Genomic DNA, 10,067 nt, shown 5'->3' on the forward strand with positions numbered 1-10,067 from the left:
CATGTCTTTACATGTTTGTAATCACCCCAGTGTCTATATTTCTGCTACTTTGGGCTTGGAATGTCCTTCCCCTTCCTCTTCCTAATCAGCCCACTCATCATTTTAATCCAGGTCCTAGCTCCTCCAGAGAAAGCCGCTTTCTCTGCCACACGTTTCTTCCCTCTGCCTGACATCACTGCGCATGACACTGTGCCTTTCTGTACTGCATTGTGGTTTCCTTTTGTATCTATCTCCCTCTGTATAGTCATTCCATTCTCATCTAGGAACTTGGTAAATGTTTGTTTTTAAGCATTTGATTTTTGGCTGGTTGAATATTGTTAATGCTTAGCCTTTAATCTGTATATTTCACAGACCACTTCCATCTCAGAATCTTTGCAGTCATCTATTATACCAGTGGCTGATTGTACCAGAGAACCCTGACTGGGTTTCTTATAGGTTTGTTCGTGGTGGTACCCTGTTCTGTCCTTGCACAGATAAGCAAATACATTGAGAAAGGGTAGCATGCCTTATTGACAGCTAATGAGGTAATGTTAACAAACCCAAACAAGTTATTTGGCATCTGCTCTTTGGTTTCTTAAGGTCTTTCCCTACTAGCACATTAATATTAACGTCCTGAGTTTCTAAGATCCACAAATAGGTTTAATATATGGACTAAGTATGTACCATAAATCCACATATATTATATTTTTTTTAAGAAAAATAATAACAGAAATCTAAAATGAGATATTGTACTCATGAAATAAATAGGATGTACAGCTCCATGGCAGAACATTTGCCGCACATGAAGGGGGCCCTGGGTTCAAGTCCCTACTCAAAGAAGAAGAAGAAGAAAAAGAAGAAGAAAGAACAGTATAATTCATATAAGTTTAATACTTATCTTCCATTTTCTAAGCAAACCTTTTAAAATGTGTTTTTCTTCATAAAGAGCATAAGCATACAATTTGATCTGGTATCTATTTATGGCTCCTTCATTTATTAATTATATGACCTTGAACAAATCACTTATATCTTCGAGACTAATAGCTTCATCAGTGAAACGGGAATTGTCCTGGTACTTAATTTGTGTGATTACAGGAAGACTAAATGAGAATGGATCTGAAGAGACAGTATACAGCAAATAGGATTAAGTGGCAGTCTCCATATTAAATGGCGAGGTTCTCAAACCCCTGGCCCCATCGACTTCCAGCATGCTGGTATCTAGGCTTGGTGGCCCTCAGGAAGGAGACTGGAATACTCTTCTCTGGGAAAAATGTATACATACTGATCATTGAGAGAACCACAATAATCAACCAAGTCTTCCTGACCTTCCTGGAGTGAGGCCCTCAAACACAGAGCTTCCAGTTATTAGCCTAACTGAACAGTTGCCCGATATCACCAGATGCTTGAGGAAAGCCTCCAGGAAACACGTAGGGGAGCAGGAACTCAGAGGAAACAGACAAAGCAGGGAACAGAAGAAGACTTAAAAAAAAAATCTACAATATTCATAGAGACCTAAAATAAGATACTGTACCTGGGAAATAGGATAGGATGAATAGCTGGGGGTGTGTCTCAGCGGTAGAGCGCATGTCTGGTATGCAGGATGGCCTGGCTTAGATCCCCAGCACTGCAAAACAATAATAATAATAAAGAGAAGAAGGAAATATAATAGGGTATAGTTAAAAAGGAAAGCTTTCAGGAAACAAGAAAGAATTTTAAAGATTAGAAGATAATGTTAACCCCAAAAATATTAGAGAAATGAAAACCAGAGGTAAAAAACAAACAAAAAGAAAAAAAATTAGAAGATTTTCTTAGAGGGTCAGTATCCAACTCGTGGAGGTTCCCAATGGAGAGTGGGAAGGGTGAGTCACAGAGAAAATAAACCATCCAAGATATTTCCTCGAACCGAATGATTAGAATTTCCACTTGAGAAAGGGCTCATCTAGTTGCCAGCAAAATGAGTGAAGAAAGACCCATTTCAAGGTATATGATTTTCAAGTAGAAACAGAAAAAGAAAAGAAAAGGGCAGAATAAAGAACTTCCAGAAATGCAATGTCTACGCTTTTACCTTTTATGCAACTTTCCTCTGGAATTTTCTGGGTATCTGCACCTCAGAAAAAGGGAAATAAATGAAGAGAAGGAAGTCTAGGACACAAGAGATCTCACAGAGGAAGGAGGAAAGTTCTAGAACTACATATGTACAGCACATGTACAGAGTGAGCATTTCAGATTGAACCATGAAGACAGTGGACACCAGGAGGGGAAAAAAAACCCCAAATTTCAAATTACCCGATATTTTTAAGCAGTGGGAGGAGTGTGCACAAGTAACCGGAAAAGCCCCGTCTCCCATAGTAAGACATCAAGAAATGGTATTTCACAAAAATCTAAAAATAGTACTGTGACCTTGCTATCAAAAGAGAAGAGAGCAAATGCAAGAAAAAGGCTAGGGGAGCCGGAAATGATTGACTTGGAAAGGGGAGTCAGAAATGTGGCACAAGCCTGGCATGGTTTTTAAACTTTTTTCACATAATCTTGGTAAAATAAAAATGAGATTTAAAAATGTTAAATGAGACAGTTATGTAGAACTCTTAGTCTCTGCGTTTCACAGTTAAGTGTTGCTCACATGTAAACTGTCATATCCTGCTTCTTCTAGAAAACCTAATAGAGCCTTGTTAAACTGCAGATACCGACTTTCTATTCATTCATTTTCTCCCCCAGTTCCCACCATATAGTGCCATCTTGTCTCTGAGGAAGGAATTTCAGACACCCACTTCAGTGTCTTTCTGTTCAGTTTGCATGTCTCTCTGATTTAACGATCCATTGTTTTACTGTTGTGAATGAGAAGATGTTTAGATGCTGTTTTTGAATCATGTTGTAGACATCTTTTTTTCAGATTTTCATGAGGGAACTCCTGATCTTTTCTTTTCCTGCCAAAGCACTCACACTTGCACAACTAAATAAATAGATTTTGCACATTTTGTTCAGTCTTTAGTACTCTAGTTTCCTAAATAGTCTTAACCTGTGCATTCCAACACATTTTCTTCCTGTGTTCAGGGCCGAAAGCTTCTTATCATTGGGACCACTAGCCGCAAAGATGTCCTTCAGGAAATGGAAATGCTTAATGCCTTCAGCACCACCATCCACGTGCCCAACATTGCTACTGGAGAGCAGCTGCTGGAAGCTTTGGAGGTGAAAATGAGTCAATGGGTTGCACTCTGTTTATAAGAAAGGAGTTGAGGCTGGAGATCATGCTGAGGGGTGCACAGCTAGAATACCTGGTGTCTGGTTTCTAACTTAACCTAGAACATGGAACCCTGAGATAATACCTTCAGTTGTTCTCAGAAATTAGAGGAAGAAGAGGAACACAAGTATCAGGGCATTAATTCCCCATTCCTCAGGGTAGGCAGAGCACTCACTGCAGGAATGAGTTAGTCTGCGCCCCACAGGCATAGAATGCATACAGAGTCCATGACCAGGGACTTGGATGGGTGAAGCTGTAAGGTGGGGAGTAAGGTAATCATTGCAGATAAAACCTGGTTATTTAGAGTGGCCATCAGCACATTTCCTTGCATTTAGTAGATTGGAACAGTAATTAAAGCCTTCAAAACTTCAAAAAAGCTACAGAAATAAAAAGAAGTTTCCTCATGAGTTTATAATATGGAAATCTTCTGAAATTTTTTGAGGATGATAAAGTCTTTAGTTTTTAAAAAAAAAATACATGCTGCAGTAAACCTTTGGTTAATATTAATGTGCACAGATGACTTGACGAGATCTGTTGGAAAAGGTGATTTAGCAAGTTGCTGAGCAGTGGTGGAGGCCATAAGCTCTCACAGCCTTCCCCATCCATGGTGCGTGAGTGCTCCCAACAAAATCATCCTTACGACAAATGTTTACAGGTTGTCTGTTTGAGCAGTTTTTGTGGCAGGGCTGGGCAAGAGAATTAAATCTAGTCTGCTTTGACAACATACAGATTATTCCCAGAAAGGAATGCTAAAAATTTTAACTTGTATTTATTATGGATTGGAGCTATTTTTTCCCAGCAAACATATCTCTGAGTAACAATGGAGATCCAAAGACAAACAGGGTTTAAGATACCAGCTTTTGCTTTTGTGCTTGTACCTAATGGGTTCAGGAAGGTCAGACTGGATTTAAAATAGGAGGGAATCCTATCAGCTTAACTCAGTCAGATGTTTCCTACCACTGTTCTTTTCAGGATGAATGTGAGAATTAATTAATGTTGTTGATGTTAGAGGGACTTCATTGTTGTTTATTGTTTTGTAGCTTTTGGGCAATTTTAAGGATAAGGAACGCACCACAATTGCACAACAAGTCAAAGGGAAGAAAGTCTGGATAGGAATCAAGAAGCTACTGATGTTGATCGAGATGTCCTTGCAGGTAAGGAGCTTCCTCCACATGATCCAGAGAAACAAGTTCACCATACACCTAGAGTTTTTTGTTTGTTGTTTCTGAGATTGTGATTGAACCTGGGGCAGCTTTACCTCTGAGCCACTTTTTATTTTTTATTTTTAAAATAAATCCCTAGCCCTTTTTATTTATTATTTTGAGACAGGGTCTCTTAAGTTGCTTAGGGCACCATTAGGTTGTCAAGGCTGACTTCGAACTTGTGATCCTCCTTCCTCAACTTCCCAAGTCACTGGGATTACAGGCGTGCATTACCATGCACCAGATCCAAGAGGTTTTAATATTTCCTTCACTAAGGTTTTAATTCATTTGTTCTAATTCTCTTATATTATTTCTGAACTCAAGCTGTTAATTTAAGGAATTACTAGATCTTGGAACTAGAAAGGACTTCAAAGAGTGATTTTTAGGCAGGGGATATGGATCAGTGGTAGAGTATTTTCATGGCATGCATGAAGCCCTGTGTTCAAGCCCCAGAACCACCAAAAAAATAGCAATTGCTCTGCTGCCCCCTTGTTTTAAGAAAGCTGTGTATCACTCAGGTTGTCAGCAAATTAGTCAAAATCACATAGCTAATTAGTGATGGAGGAAGAATGTATTGACATCAGATATCAGTAAGTTACTACATGTATATGAGAGGAGGCCTGGGAGACTTCTGTAAAGAATAGGTGGGTTACATTGCATAGAGTGGACTTGGGCTGTGTATAATTTTCCCTGACTGGACTCCTAGAAATTTTATGCAAACTACTATAGGGTTAAAGCATCTAGGATCTCATGGAAAACTGAGCCCTATTCTGCTTCCTGGGCAGAAACAGATGAAACTTCTTTGGAACTTTCTCACAACTATTGGCAACTTACCTTTACTCTTTCTGGAACTCCATGCTTCATGCCCATCCTGTCTCCTGGCCCTCATCTGACATACTAGATCAGTTTCTCCCTACCAAGCTCAGTGAGTTCAGATGCACTATCTAAAGCCCTAGAACAGAGCTAAACACAGAGTATGGTGCTCAGTGAACTTTTAATGAATGAATGATTCCATCTCTGGTCCTGGGTGGAATGCTGTAGGCATGGCGCATTGCTGAGGGGTCTTACCCATCCACCAGTGTGAGAGTGGGTGGCAGAGCGGGAGTTCAGCTTCTCAGTTATATCCAGAGGGGGCCGTTGGAGCAATAACAAATCAGAAACATGAAGTGAGTACTTTTTAATCTTTTGTGATAAGCTTAGTTTAAAATAATATTTTTGTGGTTTTTAGAAACCTAAAGTTCAGCCTACTGAAACTTTAATTTATTTTCCATTATGAGCAATAAATTAGAGTCACAGACCAAGCACTTTGCTGAGGCTTATTCCTGGTAAAGGTTCCCATACAGGTGTACTGGCGCTTTCCTTGAAAAAAGACAAACCTGTCGGAAAGCCAGCTCTGCTCTTCTTCTTCCTCCTCTTCTTCTTCTAGTTTCAACTCAATTTTTTTTTTCAATAATTGCACAGAAGAAACTCTGTGGGTTTTTCGCCCCAGCCCCCTTCCCTTCCTCTTCCTTTGATGCCTGAGGTCAGTGATCAAGTTAATGCTTCTTATGTACGTGGGGTAGAAAGTGAGAGTGGGGCGCTCAGGCCTAATCTTCAGCGACTGACACTTCATAGGCCTCCAAGTTTGAGCCCCTTCATGTCAAATGGATTCTATGCAGCTGAGTGACTTCTCTTTAGATCTGCCTAGAGAGACTGAGCCCCAGTGAAGAGGCATGTAGTTTAGCAGAATGTAAGTCATGTTCCCTCTCTGTTCCCCGAGCATGATTCTGTTAAAACTTGCACAGTGCTGAGGATCTGCTCTGACTGGATGTCACCTGAGGGAATAAAGTCATTTATCTAGATTACTTTTTTCCTCCCTTTCTCTTGACTTTTAATTCCATAGCTACAGGCAAGTCAGTAAGTCGTTGCTCACACATATTAAATATATTTAATGGGCAAAGACCTGCAAGTACTGACTACAACTGAGCTCCAGCTAGTTCCATTTTTTTTAAGAACTTGACAATTGATTCATATGTAATTCTATTCCCAAAGAGGAAAAATGTTTATTTTGTTAGCTATTCACACTTTTTCTTAGTCCTTTGTAGTCTGACCTCTTAACTTTGATACATTTGAAACTTCTGTTCAATGTTTTTCTGGGATAGAAGAGAATTTTTTTTAAGTGTTTGGAGGGGGGAATCCAATTGCACACTTGCCCACAGCTGCACTGAGCATTTGAAAACCGTTCCTGGAGGGTAGGGAGTTCCCTTCTGGGAATAGACTTCTGTCCTAGAACATGTTTTAAAAGTGAGGTGTGTTTCTTACAATAAAAAATTCATCTTAAAGAATTAAAGGATGTTTTTAATGATCGTTATCAAGATAACTTCACATCTCTGATAGACCAATAAGAATAAAATATATTTTAACAAATTACTATACATATGAATAAACCAGGAGAGATAATTAATAGCAACAACCTGAACCAACACCTGAATCAGAATCCCGCCATCTTTCCTTAGACCCATGACATATTCCAGGTCCCTGAGAGACAGCTTACCCAGAGAGCGCATCAGAGTCAGCGGTATTCTTGTTTTAGTTGTAGTGCAACTGTTCCATTAATTGCAAAGAAGAAACTGTGCAAGGGCACTGAGGCTAAGAAAAGCTCAATGGTTGATTGACATAGAGGTAATAAGCCATATTTGGGTTATCTAATGAGACTTTTATGCCTTAGAGAAGTCCTGGGAATTGGATGTCATTTGAACTGCCTGGACTGACCACCGTCTGGTTCACAATGATGCCTCACAAGTGTGCTGTGCCTCCCCATGCTGCGCCAGCTGAGAGAGCACTTGGCTGAGGTGACCATGAATGACCCTGGGTCAGGTCATTTGAACCCAGCAATCAGCCATTCTCCATGTTGGGAAATCCCACTCTCCTAAATGATATAATCTGCTTTGTTGTGCATCAGAACAGTGGTCAAGGAGCAGTTGACACATTCCTGTGAGTCAGCAGAGTGCTACTGGAAGTATGAAACCAAGCATTTCCTTGGCATGAAGTAAGTGCATAGTTGTTAGAAGGCACCATTAACTTGTCTTCTTTATTTCTTCTGATGTATTTAGATGGATCCTGAATACCGCGTGAGAAAATTCTTGGCCCTCTTAAGAGAAGAAGGAGCGTAAGTACACACAGCACTTAAGACTACAGACTAAACTTCACTCTGTCAAATCCCAGTAACTATTTAAGAGTTGCATACAGTACATATGAATTTGACAGTTTCTTTCCAACATAACTTTGTTTTCATTTATTAGAATTCTTCACTGTGTTGTAGGTATGAGAGACCAAGCAAGGAGGTTGGTTGTTCTGTTGGTTTGCTCTCCCTGTCCTGCTTCGCAAAACTACCTTGTCACAATGCAGGGAAAAACTTGATGGTACATATTTATTGGAACCTGTTTTTAAATGCATGGAGTTGTGACCATTTTCTTTTGTCAGTTGTCCTTCTATAGCAAATGCATAGTGGAAAATGTAGCAAAAACATTAAGAAGCTGTTAGTGATTCCATTATGAATGGCTTTTTGCAGGTGCTCATCTGTTTTTATGTGTATGTGTTTGGTGTTTCTTTTGCAGTAGCCCCCTTGACTTTGATTGAAAATGGACTCTTTGCAACACACGGTGACCAAGGGACATGACCAAGGTGAAGATGGCCTGGGATCTTCACTCATCTTGCTGGAGATACTGGACTAAGTGAAACATTCTCTACCTTCAACCTGCGCTCACTGCATGATTAGTGCAAAAACACTCCCCTCTTCATGCTTATTGAGATATTCTGGTGTTTTTGTGGAAAGTGTAAATCTGCTTAAGATGCTGTGCTTACCTTCCCCTGAGCTGAGGTGGTTCCTTCTTACTCAGAGTCTGTGTGGGAGCCGTACTGTATTTGTGCACACTACACATTTGAAGCTCCGCACCACCTGAAAACTATTAGTAAAGGTAACAAATGTTGCAGGACAACACTTGACCTTGTTAGAAGGTCGACTTTCTGCATGCAAAACAAGAGCAGTGAGCAGAGGCGTGGGTTCTCTGGGACTCTGTACAACTCCCCTACGCTTACACTAACGGTAATTGGTATTTGGTTAAAGGTATTCCCATGGAACTGGTTATTACTGCCTGAAGAAACAGGGCTTTGAATATCTAAGATGCTGTTCTTAATCATTTTCAGAGATATTTTCAAGTTGCAATCAGGAGATCTTTCTTATTAGAAAGTCCAGTTGTCACTGTGGTGGCTGTGACATCCCCTTGATATAATTAATTTGCTCTGTGGTAAGATATATGCTAATTATTACCACTCAGAAGATGTTGTTAAAAACTTATGAAAGATATGTATGGGAAAATGTACACCCCTAAACAGAAAGGAATTATTAAAATAAAGTAATTTACAAACCTCTCAGCACTAATTAGTGTCCAACTCTAAGTGGGTCAATTCCTTAGGATAATATAAAAGGCTTATTAGTATCACCACTTTTCTCTTTTCCTTAGCCTAATGACTTACTTAGAATTTGTCCTTCCTTTATTTTAAATTATCTGTACTATCTAGCATGCAAATAAAACACTATTATCCAGAGAAATAAGCCACGTCCTCACCCTCTCCCTTCAGCCCTTGAACACCCGTCTGATCCTTTCCCTCATCCTCTACATGCTTCTTCCAAAGGGAAGGAGAACTCATTGAGTCCTTTTGAGGGTGACTTGTCTTATCACTGAGTTGGAAGGAATTTAATTAGGTTATCACATATGGTGATGAGACATATGGAGCACGACTCTCCCCACTGCTGCTTAAAACACGAGGACAGGTGGTCAGAAGCCACCACTTCTGACCAGTTTGTTGCCACAGTGGCACTTGGGTGTGGCAAGTAGAAGGCCAATCATCTCCAAATCTTGTTCTCTGTATACTTTTGTTTTGAGTCTTCATCCCTGGCTCATTTTGTGGCTTTTATGACAGTGAATTTATTGTGGAATTTTGTGATCCCTGGTGGCCCATGTCCTGAATCCCCAACCTGTTTGCCATCTTGCCTCTTCCCTCCTCCCGAGAAGCAGCACACATTGTATTAACTTATGTCTCTTGTTAAATGAGGATAATGTCTTTGTGTTCTGTCCAAAACTATATTGAAAAAGATAAATATTATATTGTTTAATGCAAATGAAGGAATGCAATAAAGAGTAAATATACTTGAAAATGTTCGTAGGCAGTATTTCATGTAAAACAATCACCGACAGACGCTTATGAAGAGGAAGGAGGTCCAAAAAGAAACCTCTCTGTTTTCTTACAGCTAGCCAAAGGAGGTGGAGGATTTTTGTTTTAAAAATCTCTTATTTAGTACAGTTATTTGAAAAGAAAAACAGATCACTAGCATACCAAAATGCTGAAAAACAGCAAGAACCTATATACTTGTGCTTTATGCTTATTTTATCTTGGAAAACAGAGCCGTAAACAAATTTTAGCAAGAAACCAGAGCAGAGAAGGCTGTTTCTGTTAGAACCACTCCTTCCTGTGAGATGTGCACCCCAGCACCCTCAGTGAGATTTCTTCCGTGGGTCATTTTGGTGTCCTTCATGGTTTTTACATTTTTTTTCTGAGCTATTATGTTCCAGGCTGATCCCTGATGCTTGACACTGGCCCAGATTAGG

General features: G+C 39.8%; 1 protein-coding gene across 1 annotated transcript in view; it reads left to right on the forward strand.

Annotated features, from left to right (window-relative positions):
- Nsf (N-ethylmaleimide sensitive factor, vesicle fusing ATPase) overlaps nucleotides 1-9,616 on the forward strand; it is a 148,834-nt gene extending 139,218 nt beyond the window's left edge. The window contains exons 18-21 of the mRNA XM_046421262.2: nucleotides 3,031-3,165; nucleotides 4,258-4,371; nucleotides 7,512-7,567; nucleotides 8,016-9,616. Coding sequence (XP_046277218.1) covers nucleotides 3,031-3,165; nucleotides 4,258-4,371; nucleotides 7,512-7,567; nucleotides 8,016-8,037 — 327 coding nt within the window. The 3' untranslated portion in view covers nucleotides 8,038-9,616. The remainder of the gene's footprint in view (nucleotides 1-3,030; nucleotides 3,166-4,257; nucleotides 4,372-7,511; nucleotides 7,568-8,015) is intronic.
- The last annotated feature ends 451 nt before the right edge of the window (nucleotides 9,617-10,067 follow it).

The sequence above is a fragment of the Marmota monax genome, unplaced genomic scaffold (assembly GCF_021218885.2).
Source record: "Marmota monax isolate L192 unplaced genomic scaffold, Marmota_monax_Labrador192_F-V1.1 WCK01_AAM20220418_F8-fsc00322, whole genome shotgun sequence".
NCBI lineage: Eukaryota > Metazoa > Chordata > Mammalia > Rodentia > Sciuridae > Marmota > Marmota monax.